This window comes from Podarcis cretensis (genome assembly GCF_951804945.1).
Source record: "Podarcis cretensis genome assembly, chromosome: 17".
Classification (NCBI taxonomy): Eukaryota; Metazoa; Chordata; class Lepidosauria; order Squamata; family Lacertidae; genus Podarcis; species Podarcis cretensis.
In genome coordinates this window covers 18,753,405-18,773,634 of record NC_137187.1, presented here as the reverse complement: position 1 = coordinate 18,773,634, position 20,230 = coordinate 18,753,405, and the positions used below count along the sequence as shown (strand labels likewise).

Sequence of the window (20,230 nt, the reverse complement as noted above, 5' to 3'; positions counted from 1 at the left end):
GCATGCATTCATAACAGGACCTTAGGCAGTAGAACACAACAGGCATTTAACAGACGTCCCAAATTTGATTTTCAAAATAAATAATAGCAATAACATAACTGCATAGAGCAACTGTTCCAATTGATATTAAAAGGTGTTAAAATGGAGTTACGGAAGCCAGCGCACAAACAATCTCAGGGGAAAAGGAAATTAAGAACTGTGTTCCTTAAAAGGGAAATGTATACCCTAATTCTGTCAAAAATCTGAATGGCTTTTGTGACTTTTGGAAGACTGGTAGCTCATCTCTTTTCTTAATCAGTTTGCATGGAACATTTATATTAAGTCACTTATTTAAACTTTCCTAAAAGCCTAACAGCAGGCTTTCTCAAAATAAAAAGACCAGAGGGACATTTCAAAACAGGAAATAATTGCTGTCATTTTTATGGCGATGCGTGCAGAATTACCAGAATATCCCATTTTTAGAAGAGGCTGGAAGCTGGGGAAGGGGGCCGAGGAAAGGACTGGCGATTTCTTCGCTTGCACTAAAACTGCACTTTCTTACTTACTTACTTACTTACTTACTTGGAAGTATTTGCTAGCAGCCACAATGTAATCAAGTTTATAATAAAGTTACATCTCTGTGAGATACAGTTTAGGATGTCTAGTTCTGTTTTTGAAGGACAGATCTCCTATCCGACATAGGTCACTTTAACCACATGCAGTATTTGCCTGCCCAGGACCACGTAAGCTGAAGATTGCTAGGGTGCAAAATCTGCTTGCACAGGTGAGCACCTTTTATATGCAAAAGTGGAGCACAGATCATGCTTCCATGGGCAAAGCGCTTATGCTGAAATCTGGGCCTGCGGCAACTTTTGAAGAACCAGAAGGGGTTTGCTTCCTTTGCCAATGCCACCTGCCTGACTCCTGCCTGATAGGGCTGGTCATGCAGCAATCAGCAGCACAAAGGCTCAAAAGCACGCCGCCGAAGGGAGAGCTGCACACACGCTGTACTTCGGGACAGTTACGACACAACGTTTGAACTGGTTGACAACAGCACTCGAAAGGAAATAGATACGATAAGGCGGAAAAGTACCAGGACAGCAATGCTTCTTTACCAGCAGTACAACTGGGGTTAAGCCAGGGTTCTTGCTGCAAACTGTGATGCTGTTCTTGATTTAGTGCACTGCTGCTATCTATACAACATTTCTCAGAACTGTTTCTCTGGATCAGCCCTCTGAATAGGGAGCATCTTTTTAATGGGGAGCTATCTTGCTAATTTTTATTTTATTTTAAAGAATTCACCCATCCTGCTGATTAGTACTTGACATAAATCTGAAATCAACACCAACATAGATCTTTGACTCAGATTACCGTTTGATCAGGTCTAATATTGCTGTATAGGTATGCCCGCTTCATCTCGCTTTTAATCACCAACTGCAGTTTAATAAATTACTACCATCTCATACACACTTAACTATTGTTTATCTTTTTAACATCCATATTTGCTATATATAAATACTATTTTTAAAAATATCTCCCACATATATTACCCAACCTATGCACGCTTGTGATTTAAATTCTATATATTTCTAGCAGTGACTATACAAAACAAGTATTATTTCAGTGACAACACAGTATTTTATATGTTTATATTAGCTATATTTTATACCGATCTGTAAAACCTATAGGTATGATCCAGCCAAAATTAAGCAGTGCAGTCTTCTGCAAGTCTGCTTGGAAGTAAGTCCTATTGAGTTCAATGGGACTTACCCCCCAGGTAAATGTGTGGAGGATTGCAGCCAAAACCCACAAAAACACATGTCATAATAAATTCGTTAGTCATTAAGGTGCTATAAGACCTTTGGATATTTTTGCTGCAACAGACTAGCACAGCTACCATTCAGGAAACTGATGGGCAGGTGGTTCACATGCCCCCCCCCGCCCAATTAGGATTTAAGAGATGCGTAACTTTGACTCAATCATGCCTAATTTTTAAAAATACACATCTACCACAAAGGGCTAATTATTGCATTTACAAAAAACAGGAAAAGAATCTTTTTCTTCCTTTTAGACTTAAAAGTGGGCTGAACTCTTCTGCTTTGCTTTTACACAGGAACAATAGACACTTTTTAAATATATAAAACTGAGGACATAAGACACAAAATTGCCCTTGCTTTAAAAAAACCCCAGTGTTAAAACACCACTCTTTTCTAGAGATGAACTGTTCAATTGATATCATGCCTCATAAATAAAAGACAACTTTGTGGATTTTAAGCCAGGTAAGCAGGAAAAGGGTCTCACCACATGATCTAGTAAGTATTATTGATTAAAAAAAAAAGAATGAAAAAATTCAAGGCAGACAAGACACTTTTGAAACCTATTCATCTATGTAAAACATATCACACTGTCCAATATAAAAACAATTTTGGTCATAACTTTGTACATCAGCTGTGTTTGTTATTAACCTCAAATATTAAAGTAATTCCTCTAAAAAGCTAATTTGAAAGTAAGTACACTTTAAAAGTAAACAGAGAAATGTGCATTTAATCCCAATACGGAACCAAGATCATTATTATTAAAATAAAGCCTGGGGCACATTGTGACGTCTAAGATTGGTGGGTAGATTTTAATTGGCTTGAGGACTGTCATGGTTCTATTATCACAAAACCTGCAACACACTTCCAGCATGGAGGACCCATCTGTGCCCACCATCCATCTGTTTAGACGTGATTGGCAAAGTGGTGGGGAACTCTCAGTGGTCGCCTTTGCCTGAAAGGAATAAACCACAGGATCTTCCAGCGAGTGCCAAAAACTTCTGAGAAGGTCTGCTGCCATGGCTTTCGGGGTCTCGATCTACAGACGACAGCATTATTAGTGAAAGACAGCATTCCCATGGTGCACTTCAGTCAACGAGAACAATGCAGGTTGGCTGGGGAGCCATTACTTGACTCTGATGAATTGCATCCCAGCCACTACAAGAGCAGCTTTCCTTTCACTGCAGCATGCAGATGAGATTTAACTATGAGAAGCACGCACTGCATCTGTATCAACCAAAGGCAGCCTTAAAGCTACGGCAGCCCTCGTGATCCGCACAGTGTTTGCCAACAAAACAGAAACTTTCTCTAGAGCCCGTGCTTTGAAAAGGGAGTTTTGATGGCTTTAGATAGGAAAGAATAGTCTGGTGTTGTTTTTCGCTAAAGGGTCATACGAATCACGGCAAAACAGGGCATGCAAGGCTTTCATTGGTGCCTTCAGAGTTCCCTAAATAGACAATCTTTAACTGTATAGCCCCCCCCCCACATTAAGCCTTTAGCACATCAAAACAGAGATACTTACATGTCTTCACAACAGTTTGCCAGTTTTTCTATGCTCGTAGTGTCCTGTTATAGAGAAGACATTCTTAAGTATTCCCTTGCACAATGAAGATTGCAAATTAATTATTCCTGCAAATGCATATATGAAAGAACATGTTCTTTCTAATGTTCTAATTGCATTAGAGATATTTAAGATGTCTTATAGAATGAATATGTCTATTATTTATTTCTGTAGCCAAAGCCAGTGCAAAAAAACATAAAATGAATGTCACGTGAGTGAGATGAATAAACACCTAGCAATAAAGGACAATGGGAGAGGGTTCACCTCAGAAATATCTCTCTCAAAATTACAAATACCTAAATACAGATGGGCATTTACTCTCGCTAGATTTAATGTGCAGTTAAAATAATTACGGTATTAAAACCAGGCATTCCGTCAGGTAAGAGCTTGCTCCCTGAAGAATGTAACTTATCATCCCCTATAGAACACATATATGAATAGCACCACTTAAAACCAGTGGTAAGACAAGTTTCCCATAGCAAAGGTCACAATCTTAAAGTGGTTTTGAATGTCAATCACCCAGTAGAAATCAGCATTTATTGCTTTCCTGCTCAGGTGGGTGAAGATTAAACACCGTATAAACATAAGCAAAAACTTCTGCCTACATTTGTGCTTCCCCGGTCTCTGTATAAGGCTGTCTAGGATTACAGCCCAAGTGAATTTTATCACTTATTTGGTAAATTGGCACGAAGAAGTTTAGAAATGCATGAGAATGGGGGTGTTGCAGAAGTTAAATTGGAATCTACCTGTAGATCTTTGGATGATTTGTAGTAAAGCATCAAGGATTTCTGACTCCCATTTGATCATTTTTCTTTTTAAGCAAAAAAAGTAACAAAATTATTTCCCCACCAAAATTAGGCTGCTCAAATGAACAGAAAGCACACCAGGAGCGGATGTTTGTGTGCAAAGATTGCAAGGTCAGTTCAGCTCTGGTACTGAAAAGAAGTTCCCAAGCTCAAGAAGTCTTCAAAGACACCTTGTTCTCCCATCCTAACTATGTATCTTTTGCACCTGACTCTCACTGGTAGATCTTGGGGTTCTAGTAAAAAATAGATTATCTCTGACAGGCCCAAAGTCTGCCCACCCCCTATATTAGAGAGCTAATTGTGCAATTGTTCACATGCTCTTTCTAGAAGATATTGTACTGCGAAGATTTTGGTCTTCCATGAGCCCCAAGGAGGCAACAGGGTAGATATCCAAATGGATATAAAGAACAATACATAATAGTATAATTTCAATAATATAACTGCAATAATCCTATTGTGTTCCTGCTGTAAATAAAGAGGTATGTGTACAAAAAGCAAAAAGCAAAGAAAAGCTTAACCACATTGCTAGGGTGGGGAGAATTAAACCAAATTGCAATAAATTGCAATAAAACATGCTCATATTTTCAAATCCAAACTGATAGGCTGTTCTATTTTGCTAATTCTGAACTTCTTCTATTTTAAAATACCTCCCTATTCCAGTAATATCTTTTTCTTTTCTTTTCGGAATCTGAATGGGACTATCAATAGCCTATTTGATATTCAAAAAGGCTGCTCAGCAACCTCAGCTGAACACCATGAATAGAGGAATGGAGAAAAGAAACTACTGCCCTTTGAAAGTTAAATATGGAGACAGCTTAACACATGAAAGCAAGTTTGTCTCTCGTCCACCTGCAAAGTTCTCCTACCAAGCAGATGGGCGAAATCTACTTTCAATGTGGAGCAAAATAATTTACCTTATGTGATTTTTTTTTGGACTGCAACTGAAAGTCAAGCCAGTAATTTGGAAGTAAAAGGATTGAAATATCATTCCTAAAACAGCCCCCTCCATGTGGAATGTCTCCCTCCCTCCCCATTTGTGTCTCATCACAAAGGATGGGTAACTTAAAAGGGTGTCCCCTTTTTAAGTTGCTTTTACCCGTATGAAGGCCCTGATCATTTGGGACCTTAAGTCCAGATCACTGTAGGGGGAGGGGGGTGCAATGACAATACAGGGGCTGTTTAAAGTTAGATTTGTAAAACAGTCTAAATCATAGCAAGATTTTGCCATTCACAGTTTTGTTTATGACCATGTGTAAGTATTCGAGAAAAATTCAACAGCAAGTGCAGAATACGGTGTCAGTTTAGTTTTAATTTGTGCAGTCTTCTTTTATATACTGAAAAGTGTAAAACTTGTAACTGCGCTAAAATTTCTACTGCCCTATATTTTCAGAACAGATACCATTAACAGTAAAGGGTGTTCTATAGTGCACTCTGCAGTCTTCATTTGTCACACTAAACCATGGTTTAGCACAAGCCACAGCTAACCATGGTAACGTGTGATTCCCCTTCCTCTGCAGATAGAAATGGGACTTTTTGTTTTCCCTTAAAAGCAGCCAAACTGTAGGTCATAGTTTACTAGCCATAGATAACCATGGTTAGCTTTTAAAAATCAGCTGCGGGAAACATCGCTTAACATTCAACGACAATTCCTTTCAAGTTGTTTTCAAGGAAAAAAGAAATACCATATTTTTCTGTGTATAACACGCCCCCTATTTTGGGGGACTTCAAATTAAGAAAATGGTGGGAGACTTCCCAGAGTTCTTAAGCTTAAGCTTTTGGGGGGAATGCCCAGACCTGTTGAGCTTTTTTTGGGGGGGGCGATTGCCGGCAATCAGTTACCCGCCTGAACGCAGCTGCCAATCGCATGCCTTACAGAAGACAACTATCGTCTGCCCAATCGGCAACAGCAGCCTCAAATTGCCCGACCAATTGCCGCAACAACAGCCAATCCCAAACAGCCCTTGGCGCATACACCAATCACCCGCTCAATCGCCACTGTATATCTCCTACTCACGGCTGCCAACAATTGCCTGCCCCCCCATACACTACCCAGTATGACCCCAAATTTTTAACAATATTTTTAAATAAAAACCCCTTGTTTTTATTTAAAATAAAATAAATAAGTCAAGAAAAATAAGTCAAGTTTCAATTCTCAGTCATCCTAAGGCTTGGAGATATGGGGAGATTTAATTTTGTCTGCATATATTATATAAATGGCATGGGGTGGGGAGCAGTTGAAATATATATTTATACACATTGGGGACAGAGTGACTTTTGCAGCTGTTGTTAAAATTGAAAGACAATGAAGCACAGAGCAATGGATAAATTTCTCGAACAACAGTGGGATATCAGCTCCGCCCAAGGCATGGTGGATAACAGCAACAACCATGGGAAAGAAAGACATATCTTACAAGGACAGGAAGAAACACCACGGACAGAATAATTGCCACACAAAGGAAGAACAAGGATATAGTTTGAGTTCCTCACTTGCAATGTTATGAATCATTTAATGTGTCAACACGAATAGAAGTTATTAATACTGCAGTTGTTGTATGAGGGGTTATTATTATGACTGGAATGCAAAGGAAATCAGTAAGATTTTGTAATGCAGAAATAAAGCAAATAATCAATTCATCAAATCTAGCACGTGGGAGGCCACTTTACCTAAATTATAGAATTCGGTATTTGAACAATTGTTATTAATAATTGTATTATAAATTGGTATTGTTATAATGAGGCTATTATTGGTTTGTGATTGAAAACTAATAAAAAGTATTATTTAAAAAACCCTATGTATGTGAAAAAAGGAAATATATATTTACACACAGACTGAGTCAAAGGGAATATATAGGTTAAAATGTCCAGTAATTTTTTTAAAAAAAGACTGGGATCCTAACAGTTGCATACAGAATGCCAGAATCCACCCAGTTTTCATCCTTTAGCTCCTCACTCTTCCTTCTACAAGCTGTTCTTGATGACTGAGAGACATTCCAGAGGGAACATTTAATAAATAACAGCAACAAGTATAGGATTAGGAGAAACAATGGCCACTAACACATGCACAGAAATGGCTTCTGCTTATGCCCAGGATGTTTAGATCCCTGCCAAAAGAAATTTTTTCCTCCAGCATTCGCCATTTAACATTTTGGAAGCGATATGACATAAATGCATCTTAAAGGCAGGAAGTGAAGTTAATTCGGACAACATGGGAAAAATAAATGGAAAATTTAGGTAAGAATTAAACAATTATTCTGAACAAGATGAAATGTCTAGATGCTTAGCTCTACTTGTAAGAAGGTACAGATGGGCAAAGCCTATGTTACATTCATATCTCCCATCCCAGCTATACAGCAGCCCTTAACAATATTGATTGGTTCAATACGAGCTCAGAAGGTATGTTTCACTTTCTGAATTGCCAATATTTCCCGTGGCGTTTCAGCTTTCTCTAGCAATCTTGTATCTAAATAGTGACCCAGAATGACCCTGCTTAGCTCAGTACATCTCAGGAGATCACAGCTTGAAGTGGGCAAATGGGAATTCTTGTTCTTTCACTTAATAAGAGCACTTCCTGGTAGACGAGTTGCTTTTCATCTTAATGTCTGTAGTTAAATACTTAAACATTCTTGATTAATCCTAGATCTTCAAGGCTTGTTAAATGAATCTCTTATACCAATGAATCTGGAATATTTGAAAGTAGGACTAAAACATTACCGCCCGATTTTCCCAGATGAAGCATTTGATATGGTAGCAGGCAACTATCAAAAACTGCTTTGAAAAAAAGTTCAAGTGATTGACTCATCAGCTTGCTTGAGAATTCTGAACCAGAAGAGATTTCATGGGATGGATCCAAGTTGGTTCAATAGCGCCAGATGGCAATGAATGAACTGTCAGAGAGGAAGGAGCCATCCACTAGGTTTCATCAAGGACCAGTGCTGGGCCCAGTGCTGTTTAATGTATTCTACAAATGAGTCAAGAGGAAACTCAGATCTACGACTGACGAAAATGGAAAATGGAGAGCCGAGATAACAGGGTACTAGAATAGGAGTACTTGGCAAACAAAATACACTATTTTTTTTTAAAGAACTCATAAATGCACAAGTAAAAGATGAGGAATAACTGGGTGCCAGCAAGAAGGATGTAAACATTATGCTGGAAAATGAGCAGAGACTGGAGCTCTAAAGTTCCATGTACTTTATAGAGCTATATAGATCAAATTATGTTTTTTTAACAACTCTGCTTTCAGTACTCTAGCTTGAGTACAGTCATACCTTGGAAGTCAAACAGAATTCGTTCCGGAAGTCCATTTGACTTCCAAAACGCTCAGGAACCAATGCATGTCTTCCGATTGGCTGCAGGAAGCTCCTGCAGCCAATCGGAAGTCACAATTGATGTTCGGGTTCCAAAGAACGTTCGCAAACTGGAGCACTCACTTCTGGGTTTGCAGTGTTCAGGAGCCAAAATGTTTGACTCGCAAGGCGTTCGACTTCCGAGGTACGACTGTACTGCTAGACTGAGGCCACCAAGCAGATCTGGGTCTGATCAGTGCCTGCATGAATAACTACCCAAGAAACCCACATGGATATGATTTGGGTTCTGGGATGGATATTCCTATAAGAAAGAAATCATTGAATAAATAAAAGCCTAGCACTTTTAAGCCCCATCCAGCATATTTCTGGGCAACAGAAAAATATTCACAACAGCTAGAACCTGAAATAGCTTTGCAGGCACATTCTAGGAGGAATAAACTTTGATACAGCTCACGCAAGTAACTGCATTGGATTTTAGCCTTATATTCCAGACTTATATTACAACTCTCATCAACCACAGCAAGCATGGCCAATGGCCAGGGAAGATAGTAGTTGCATTTCTGCAGTATCTGGAGGGCCAAAGGTTCTCCACACTGATAGAAGTACAATGTTAGCTTTGCTTCATACACTGCTACAATAATTTAGGAGCAAATAGCAACAACATTGTAGCTTTGTTTAGCAGTGCACATTTTAAAGTTCAAAATACAGTGGTACCTCGGGTTAAGTACTTAATTCGTTCCAGAGGTCCGTTCTTAACCTGAAACTGTTCTTAACCTGAAGACCACTTTAGCTAATGGGGCCTCCTGCTGCCGCCGCGCCGCCGCCACACGATTTCTGTTCTCTGGAGCACGAGTTCTGTTCTCATCTTGAAGCAAAGTTCTTAACCTGAAGCACTATTTCTGAGTTAGTGGAGTGTGTAACCTGAAACGTATGTAACCTGAAGCGTATGTAACCTGAGGTACCACTGTATTGGATTGAAAAGCTAAAACGAAACAAAAACCTGCCACCCCATAAGATACAGTCTTACAAAGAGCTGTTTAAGAGGATCTCCTCTCTCCATATGAATCTACGCAGAGCCGGAGATCAGCCTTTCTTCATGTGCCTCCTCTGCGTGATGTCTGGATGGTGGCAACACGAGAACGGGGCCTTCTCTGCAGTGGCTCCCCGTCTGTGAAATGCTCTCCCCAGGGTGGTTCACCTGGCACCTTCATTATACACCTTTAGGTGCCAGGCAAAAACGTTCCTCTTTAACCAGGCCTTTGACTGATCCGATTTACATCCTATGCCCTTTTAAAATGTGTTGTGGAAGGGGGGATTGTTGAGTTCTCTTTGTTTTTATTATATATTTTGTGTTTTCTTTATATTGTGATTTTATGTTGTGAACCGCCCTGAGATCTGCAGGGTTGGATGGTATACAAATTTAATAAATAACAACAGGAGCCAAAGCTATTTTTTTGGTGGTTGTTTTTTTAGAGCTACAGCTTCTTTAGAGCTATAGCCATTTACCTAGGTGTAGGTCCCACTGAAGGGTCATGGGTGGCACTGTGGGTTAAACCACAGAGCCTAGGACTTGCCGATCAGAAGGTCGGTGTTTGAATCCCCGCGATGGGGTGAGCTCCCGTTGCTCGGTCCCTGCTCCTGCCAACCTAGCAGTTCGAAAGCACGTCAGCGTACAAGTAGATAAATAGCTACCGCTCCGGTGGGAAGGTAAACGACGTTTCTGTGTGCTGCTCTGGTTCACCAGAAGCGGCTTAGTCATGCTGGCCACATGACCCAGAAGCTGTACACCGGATCCCTCGGCCAATAAAGCCAGATGAGCGCCGCAACCCCAGAGTCAGCCACGACTGGACCTTTACCTTTACCTTTTAGGTCCCACTGAACTTCAGTGAGGCTTACTTCTGAGTAGACATGCATGGTTAATCTCATATCAAGAATAGCAGTGTTGTGTCTGAAAATTGTTTGCTTTGCACACCGATAGATGCAAATGCATGTTACCAGTTGAAGCTTGGGCCTTCTCATGAGTAAAGCTGCATCTAACATTAAAAGCAACAGGGAATCCCTCATTCATAAAAGAGTGCCACAAATGTGCTGTAGCACAGACTGGACAGACAACATAGGGCATCGAGATTTTAGTAATAAATGTACAGTACGTGCCTTTCATTTTGTCTGAAATCACTAAGATTTCTTAGATATTCAGCTATTTGAAGCCAAGCATTATTTTCATGCAAAACAAAAAATTAGTAGGTTTACATCAGTTTTCCACTTTGGAACAAATATGTCTCAATTCCATTTCAAGGCTACCGTGTGATTCCACTTGACAATTTAATTTATAAAATCATTTAGCCCTCACAATGCCCATTCAGTTCAATGGGAAATTTAAACAGCTGTAAGTCACACAGTGCCTCTGAGATAAAGCCAAATAAATAAATCGTTAATTATTATTATTTTTTATCTTACCCACTTTGCTGGAAAAGTGGTGTAAAAGAATGTTAATACATAAATGATTAAATTAAATTATCAAATGATAAATTATTGCTTATTGGGTAGTATATATGCCTGTAAATAAATAATCAACTAAAGCCAAACAAGAGTAGACTGAGAAAGCTAATAGGGTAAAAAAAAAAAGGCCTTATAATTCCACGATGAAGAAAAATATAGGGCAAATCTGACACAAATCATACATGACTTAATTATTTTATATTTCAGTATATGTAGACGTAGACCATTATTGTCTTAGAAGAATGCTGACATCCTACACTGATCCTGATTGCTGCTCTACTAAAACTTAATTATAAGGATTAATACTGCCTTTGATTACATTTCTAGCATGTTTGAAAAAACAAGTAAAGCCCTAATTATTAAACTAATCAAAACCGTATTTAATAGATTATCAGATTGAGCATATGATTAAAATATTTTGCTTAATTATAATAAGATGCTTTTTATCTCCATAAATAAGTATTTTACAATATGGCTGTTCCAGGCTCTGGTCTGATGTTGTTATATGAAAATGTTTGGTATCTATTACAGAACAAGAAATCAGCACTTTATGTAACAGGGATCAGAATATTATTTCCAATTACAGATAAGTCACTTGTTTTATGTTAAATAGTTGTTCTTCACAATCTTTCCTTTAAAGAAATTTTACTGAGCCAAACATGATACAAATTTTAATATTCCAAGGACAATTTTTGTATTCGTAACTTATATTTTGCCTGGTGCCTTTGTTTCATATCTTCAGGTGCCGGGCAAAAACATTCCTCTTTTCCCAGGCCTTTGAGTAATTAAACAAACAGTAGGAGAGGTATTACTTTTGTTTATAACTGTGGTACGTATTTTTGAGTTTTTCTATTGCAGACGGCCTTGTGATTTAATAAATAGCAACAATTATGATAATAATCAATTAGGCATCTAGCAAGAGAGATTTTTAGGATAAGGCTACTTAAGCAGAAGTTTTGAAACCACACCTTCCAGTAATACTATATGTGTAACTTGTTTTATGATTGTAGCTGGAGTAGAATTTCCCAGTTGCCCTAAAAGTAAACACTACAATCCACACCAAGCTCCTCTGTGCGGAGGTAGTCCTGCTGATTACAATGAAAGCACCAAGTCATTGTTCACCACCGTCATTCACTGAAATGGGAGAAATACTGCAAAGAACAAAAATGTAAATGGTTCACCATTTCGTACACAGGACAGAACCCTTTGCAAATTTGAGGGGGACGCAAGTTGTACAAGAGTAGTTTAGTAAATGTTCCATGTATATTAGCATAGACAGATAGATAGACAGATGATAGATAGATGATAGATAGATGATAGATAGATATAGATAAATAGATAGATTTAGAAATATATACAGTGGTGCCTCGCAAGACGAAATTAATTCGTTCCGCGAGTTGCTTCGTCTTGCGATTTTTTCATCTTGCGGAGCGTGGATTCCCCGGGTATTAACGGCTTTAAGAAAAAGGAAGCAAACCCGCAAGACGTTTTTGTCTTGCGAAGCAAGCCCATAGGGAAATTCGTCTTGCGAAGCACCTCGAAAAACGGAAAATGCTTTCGTCTAGCGAGTTTTTCGTCTTGCGAGGCATTTGTCTTGCGGGGCACGACTGTATAGCTAAAATTTTATGCATGTACAGGGCAGTCTTACCCATAGGTGCTAGGGGTACAGGGCACCCAGGGCGCCAGACTCTCAGGGACCCCAGGCTGAAAGTCCGGGGCCCGAGATTTGAGTCCAGGGAAGAGCCCGCCCATCGGTCAGAGCACCGTGGCAGGCTCTTCTGCTGTGAGCGGCTCTGCACCGTGAGTTTGGGGGCAACTGAGCCAGCAAGAGGCTGAGGCAGCCAGCTGGCTCCGCCCTCCTGCATGCCTGGGACTGGGCAACGGGGAGGAGGGGGGCACCGGGCGGATCTCTGCACCCCAGTGCAGCATTTACTTAAGACAGCCCTGAGCATGTATAATTTTAACAAAGTTTATTTAACCCCTTTCCATCAGTTTAGATCATTAAACAAACAATTTCCATGACAAATTGGAAAGCCAAGGTAAATATGTCCATACTGAAGGCTAAGTGCCTCTGAAAAAAGGACATAAAGTTCCAGTCACAATCTGCTCTTTTCTTTCCAGAGCGGACCTCAAAAACCAACTCACTGTGTCCAGAGTTGGGTGCATGCTGGTGGTAGAGATTGTCAATGCTCTGCTAAGTAAGTTAATAAAAATATAGCAAACTGATTGAAAAGTGTTCTTTTCTGCCCAAAGGCAACTTTTCTGTTAGCTTTTCGCTATCTGTCATACCCTTTGGTATCACTGATCTACATTCACTCCTTGATTTCTCCCCATTACACACTATCACAGACCTTGTGGCTGCTGTTAGTGGATTCAGTGTCTATTATTCAAGTCTGAATCAAGGTGTGTGTTTATGTGTGCATGCACACCAATTGTGGAGAAGGGTGCGTCTACTGACCTGTAACAGAGCTGGCTTCCTGAAACATCAGTACCCAAAAAGTGTGAACTCGGGAAATGTCCAATACATGCATATATACATCCCAGTCTATTACCAGCCCTGCCAACATGCAGGAGATATTCCAGGGCACAATAGGGACTATTTCCTTGTATATCAAATTTATGGACTGCTCTTTCACTATATATTTTTATAATGTTGTTTGTAGCACCTCCAGTTCCGGTTCTCTATTTCAAGTGTAATATCCCCTTCCTTTCCTCACATAGGTCTTGTGAAATCTTTAGGGCCTGTCACTGATTCCTAGACCCAGCTATAAATGCTGAAAGCCAGACCCCTAGTTATCCCAGCGTAATCCAGGATTTCTTTTTCAAACTGTGTTAATTGTCTGGTAGCAGCCTACTTTATTGCTGGCTTGGATGTAAATTAATGTACTTGAGCCCAGAACAACCAAGTAGAAGAAACTATGTCCTATATTCTTTTCAATGCATCAACAGTGAGCAATCTACTATGCTTGCGGAAATCCCAAAGTCTATAAAGACCTTTGCAGCATCAAGTGAAGCCTATAAATATATTTGGAGCACAGAAGTAAACTCTCCAATTTTAGCAGGGCGATATGCTATACAAACGGGACGCAGGTGGCACTGTGGTCTAAACCACAGAGCCTAGGGCTTGCTAATCAGGTGGTCAGCCGTGTCAGCAGTCCCTTTACCTTTATGCTATAGAAATTAAAGGTGTCAGAGTGAGAGTAAGTATTCCAGTCCACATTTTCCAACCTTTGAAAATGGTCAGTATTAAATGTTTTGCTATCCAATCCAAGGACTTGAATCTGTGTTTCCAAAAGGGACACACATATGACCTTCCTTGGTAGCTAAGTCAGTAGAGCATGGTTCATGGGGACAAGCTCCATTGCAAGGGTTGGACTAGAAGACCCTTGTTGTCCCTTCCTACTCTGCAATTCTATGATTCTATATGTGGAGCCCTCCTTAGAAAGATAGACTCCAGTTGAACCCCAAACCTAGAGTCACCCTTCTCCATGAAAGCGACCATGTGTTTGATTTCATTAGCCATATGGTAGCTTTCAAAATGGTGTTCTCCAGAGGAAGGCATATGTAACAAAGAATGTTGAATTCTGGAGGGGTTGCTACAATATGTAAATATTTATTTTCTTTTGTTAATGTTGCAGTTGCTGTTTGGGCACCCCAATTGTGTCACGTGGTTTTGATGGTTACTAACCTATCTAATATATAGTGGCTTTGCTTCTTCTACACAGCCACATCCCTACCTATGGTTTTCCAAAAAATTAAATAAGTTATATACAGTATATTATTTAAATGTATGGCAATCTGTATCTGTAGGTAACAGACACTGGAGTGGCAAACTGGAATAATCAACATGTAGGAGAATTACATTCAGATAATGTATCATGTTTTATTTCAGCCTGAGCATTTGAAAAAGAACCCTACAATTGTTAACTAATTTTGCTTTAAGGCAAGTGTAAATTAACAATGCAAAATTTAAAAGGGAGATGATATATAGCACTGTGTCAAATGCAAGCAATAATGTACAAAAATAACCAATGGACAATATAAACAAGAGCCCTCTACATCCACTAACTGTTATTATTTTCCTTCTCATGCTATTATAAACAAAGTGAACTTTTCTATCTTCCCACCCAACTGTTCAGTATTTATGTTCCAATGGTGCCATCACATTATCATATACAGTTAAAACAATTAATTAACAAGGAGCCCCGGCAGCATTAATCAAATTACTAATGTCAGTGCACAATCAGTTGAGGGTATAGCAAAATACCTATTAAACAAAACTATGAGAATGTATTCGGAATTTTTTTTTTAGCAGATGGAGAAATGAAAATTACATTGTAAACAGTACAAAAAGCAAAATATGTCACCTGCATAATGACATATTTATGTTTGTGTCTTTCACTGAATAATATGTCGGCGTATGAGCTAAATTTATTTATAAAAATCCTTTAACTCTATTAATCATGTGCAAGAGCATATGGAAAAATGAAAATGCATCCTGTTTAGAATTTTAAATAAAAAACAATCAAAGGTAATCCTTAAAATTAGGCTTCAGATTAGTCTCTTCAAAGGATGCAGTTCAACTGAAACATCTGGTAGTGTTATGTTGAGAGACAGACCTTTTTTAACTTTGGAAATGAGATTAGTAGATCAGTTATTTGTAAGTGTCCAAGTAATTTCTAATTATTTTATCTGGGTCACAGATAATCCGCTTTTACTGGCCTCCCACAATGACATCAGAGGATCACTGCTTAAGTGATTATCCTGTTACCTTCCAGCAGCCACTGGGAAGCTGGATTTTCCCATTTGTACACACGGAGAAATGGCAAAATGCTCCAGACAAGTGGTGTGTCCAAATCAAGACCCAGAGTTTGGTAAGAAAACATTCTGTTTGCAAACCACTGGCAAATCAAACAGCAAGAGCATTACCCTAAATTCCAGCCACCTGAAAGAAAAATGTTATCTTGCACAACTCACATTCTGTGATTGCATAATACAGTACATGTTTATCATTCTAAATTATCACTCACTTAATTCAAGTTACTAGAAGGTGTGTCAGTAATTAATGACATGATGGATGCATGTACATATTCATACAAAACAATAATTCAACACAGATGAATGATGGTAACATATACTGATGAGCTTAGAACAAGAACTGAAAGTTAGCATACTGGGAAATTATTTCACCAGCCGTAAATGCCTAAAATCAGAAGCAAATGTACTCCATTTGAAAGTTTCTCACTGACCCACCTGCAAGAGGTTTGCCAGATACAGATCATGGGATCTAATGAAACCAACAAAACAAGCATGAAAATAAAAGGAAGGAAACAATAAGGCAGTCATTGGGACTTGGGAATGCGCACTTTGGTTGATATTAGTTTCCAAAATCTTTTCAGGACATGGATAATAGGAGTATGGATTTGGAGTTTTCCTAAGACATATTCCTATTATGTTTAAATATCATTTTTTTATATGTTAAATCAAGTATTTCCATTTTTTCAACGAAATACTGAGTCTTCGTGTCACCTTTGACACCTACCGTATGTGTAATTCTTTCAGTACCATTCTATTCCAAAATCTCTCTGTGTGAAATCTAAGACAAATAAGTCTATTTCCTGTTGTCCTACCAGGGCACTAGTCCAGCTCCTCAAAATAGGAGGCTTGTCATGCTAAGGCAAACCATGGCTTACTGCAAAGTCTACTCCGGAGGAGATTGCAGTCACTTTTGCTCCTCCCAAATCTTTCTGCTGCTGCACTGTGTTAAGCTGTGACTTTGCTTAGCACGTTGTCCAAATGCAAGCTTGTGGTTTATCGCTCTATCCAGGCTTACCACAAGCTGTATACAAGTTTGTCCTCTGGTTTACACAGCTCAAGAGAGCTAAAACCATGAGCCTGTTGTTCAGAAGACACACTAAGTCAGGCATAGGCAAACTTGGCCCTCCAGATGTTTTGGGACTACAACTCCCATCATCCCTAGCTAACAGGACCAGTGATCAGGGATGATGGGAGGTGTAGTCCCAAAACATCTGGAGGGCCAAGTTTGCCTATGCCTGCACTAAGCCAAGTCACTAGCCGAGCTTAGAAGCAGAAAGACCAGGACGGAGAAAAGTGGTTTAGATCTCCTCTCCTGGAACACATGTTGGCTTAGTGTGACATGTGGATCACGCCATTTCCCCCGTTGGATCATTGCAATATATATATTACTACTTTTCCCAGCTTTAATTTTTGTTCGAAATGTAATGTTGGTTTAACTCCTGTGTCACAACAGTTATGACATCTCCTCACAATAAGGTTTTCTTCCACTGATTCTAGACTTTGCTACTCTTTATCTCCCTGTTCTCACCTTAAACTATTCATTGCAGTCATGCTCCTTTCTAGTTCCATTCCTCGGTACTTTCCATCAGTCTTCCCTTTTCCAGGATGTTCTCCCACCCCCCGTTCTCTGCAGTGGCTCCCCGTCTGTGCAATGCTCTCCCCAAGGAAGTTCTCCTGGCGCCTTCATTACACACCTTTAGGCACCAGGCAAAAACGTTCCTTTTAAACCAGGCCTTTGCTTGGTCTGATTGACATCCTATGCCCTTTTAAAATATGGGGTTTTGGGGGAGGTGGGAGGGCTATTGGGTTGTTGTTTTTATTTTTATTTTGTGGTTTTATATCTTGATTTTATTCTGTGAACTGCCCTGAAACCCCCGAGTATAAATTCGATAAATAATAATATTTTAAAAAATAGGCTCCAGTTATTTTTACTTCTACATTTTTTTTAAGAGCAGCTTTCCCATTTCTCATACAAACATTAAAAATCACACAATTACCATTTTTATTTTACTTTCATGACTATTTGAGTGAGAACTAATAGGACTATTAAATGAGATGAAGAGAGATCCCAGCTTAAATATTTGAGTTCCATTTTAGCGGCAGATGCTTATACATCTGTTTACTATTGGATTCTAATGCATTATTGCATGTTGTTTTATTTGGTATAGGTTGTTTATTTTAAAGTTATTGTGACTTTTTATCTAGGAACTGATTGTTACTATTAATGTTTGATGTTTAATTATTTGTGTGTGTGTGTGTGTGTGTGTGTGTGTGTGTGTGTGTGTGTGTTGGAAGCCGCCAAGAGTGGCTGGGGCAACCCAGCCAGATAGGGAGGGTATTAATAAATAATATAATATAATATAATATAATATAATATAATAAAAATGCCAATTTTATATACCAGGCTTGTATCACTGCAGAAGGGCATAAGCCAATTCTCTTCATACCACTTTCCTGGCTGAAACTGCCCACCGTCCCCACACTATAATTTCCCCCAACTCCCCATTGCTACAATTCTGATCCAAATCATCTCCACTATCCCACTCTGTGGCTCCATTTGCCCTATGGAAAAAAGAAAAAGAAAAACCCAGTTGCAAATCTCCGATGATCTTGTCTGGTTGTGTTTTGAGTGTATCTCAAGTTCTTATATTTGTTGATATTTTGCATTATAGATTGTGCCTGGTAAAGAATTACTTGTTTTTATTCAATATACAGCTTAGCATACTTTTAAGCACTTACACAACAACATGCACAGGGGGAAAACATTATTCTGAAGGAAAGAATAAAATACTTACATTGAATATACCAGTCAACTGAGTATAAAAGAGTCCCGTAATTCCAATCAGCATTATTAAACCCATGAAGGTAGATATTCTTATCAGGGCAAGTTCATGTCTAAATACAAATATATCCTGTAAATAAAGAAAAATAGAAACCATTTTTAGCTGTCTTTTGCATATAAGAAATACAATTAAAGTGAAATTTACTTTTTTTTGTTGCATGCTGCTTCACTCAGCATCAAAGTTTCGAAATATATACAGACCAATGAAGGATAACAAAGTTTGGCCTTTTAATGCAAGAGTAAGTCTTTGAATTGGCACCCAATCTCAAATCTGAAACAACAGATCTCATATTCGTTCCACAAAATTTACAGCATATCAAACTATTAGCAAGTTAGAAATGGATGGGCTAAAAAAAAACGGGTTCTGTCCTCTTCAGGTTCAAATTGTTCTACTATTTCAATTTTCTCTTTCTTCCTACAAAGCCCTTCTAGAGCCACATTTGCCAGTCAGGTACTACTGGTGTGGAAAGGAAATGGTAGCTTTACAAAGCCCAGTATACACAGCTGTGCAAGCAAAGGTCATGTCAATATGTAGGGCATGATCACCTGGGAGTATTTCTCACTCTTTGCATGAGCTAGGTGTACTAAACTATATGAACTAAACATGCACTTTTGAAAGGGTCCATGCATACAGGCTCATGCTTTTTTAACTTGTGGAATAATAGAGAGCTGTGTTTATAAGAATGCAGAGAACAGACTGTCCCTCACATCAAGAGCATAAATCTCGACTAGCTTGTGGACTGGTGATGGAAAACAAATTTTCTAAGAAAACTACTGTGGCCAAAAGCTGCAGTTAAAATCAGGCACCGGAAGAGGCACTTATAAAATCATAGTGTTGTAGAGTTGGAAGGTAAAGGTAAGGACCCCTGGATTGTTAAATACAGTCAAAGGTGACTATGGGGCTGCAGCGCTCATCTGGCTTTCAGGCCAAGGGAGCAGGTGTTTGTGCACAGGTTGCTTTCTGAGTCATGTGGCCAGCATGGCAAAATCACTTCAATGGCACACCACAACAGAAACCAGAACGCACGGAAATGCCGTTTACCTTCCCACTGCAGCGGTATCTATTTATCTACTTGCACTGGCATGCTTTCGAACTGCTTGGTTCGCAGGAGCTGGGACAGAGCAATGGGAGCTCACCCTGTTGCGGGGATTCAAACCGCCAACTTTCTGATGGGCAAGCCCAAGAGGCTTGGTGGTTTGGACCACAGAGCCACCCCAAGGTCCAACCCCCTGCAATGCAAGAATCTCAGCTAAAGCAACCATGGCAGATGGCCACCCAACCTCTGCTTAGTAACCTCCAAGGAAGAGGAGTCCACCACCTCCCGAGGGAGACCATTCCACTGTCGAACAGCTCTTCTCAAGCTACAGAATGTCAGTTAAGTACAACCTGCTCTACACTTCCAGATTCTATATTCGCAATTCATTCTCAGTGAAAGACTCACCTCCCTGATGCCTACAGAGAATGAGCAAAAATTTATGCACACCATACAGCTGTGTGTATAAAGGGAAACTAGGTAGCAAATAGCAGAAGAAAAGTTTTGGATGAACAGTATTCCACAAAGAGAAATTGGAGCAAGCCAAAAGTGGCGCATCACTGAGAGCTT

At 39.3% G+C, this 20,230-nt stretch overlaps 1 protein-coding gene across 4 annotated transcripts in view; it reads right to left on the bottom strand.

The window, feature by feature from the left end:
* Window positions 1–2,310: 2,310 nt before the first annotated feature.
* Window positions 2,311–20,230, bottom strand: part of ZDHHC21 (zDHHC palmitoyltransferase 21) — a 39,398-nt gene continuing 21,478 nt past the window's right edge. For all 4 annotated transcript variants that reach the window (XM_079959777.1, XM_079959779.1, XM_079959778.1 and 1 more), the window contains exons 7-9: window positions 18,580–18,696; window positions 3,316–3,359; window positions 2,311–2,832 (exon numbers count right to left, since the gene is read on the bottom strand). In XM_079959777.1, the coding sequence (XP_079815903.1) occupies window positions 2,700–2,832; window positions 3,316–3,359; window positions 18,580–18,696 (294 nt within the window). In that variant the 3' untranslated portion in view covers window positions 2,311–2,699. The remainder of the gene's footprint in view (window positions 2,833–3,315; window positions 3,360–18,579; window positions 18,697–20,230) is intronic.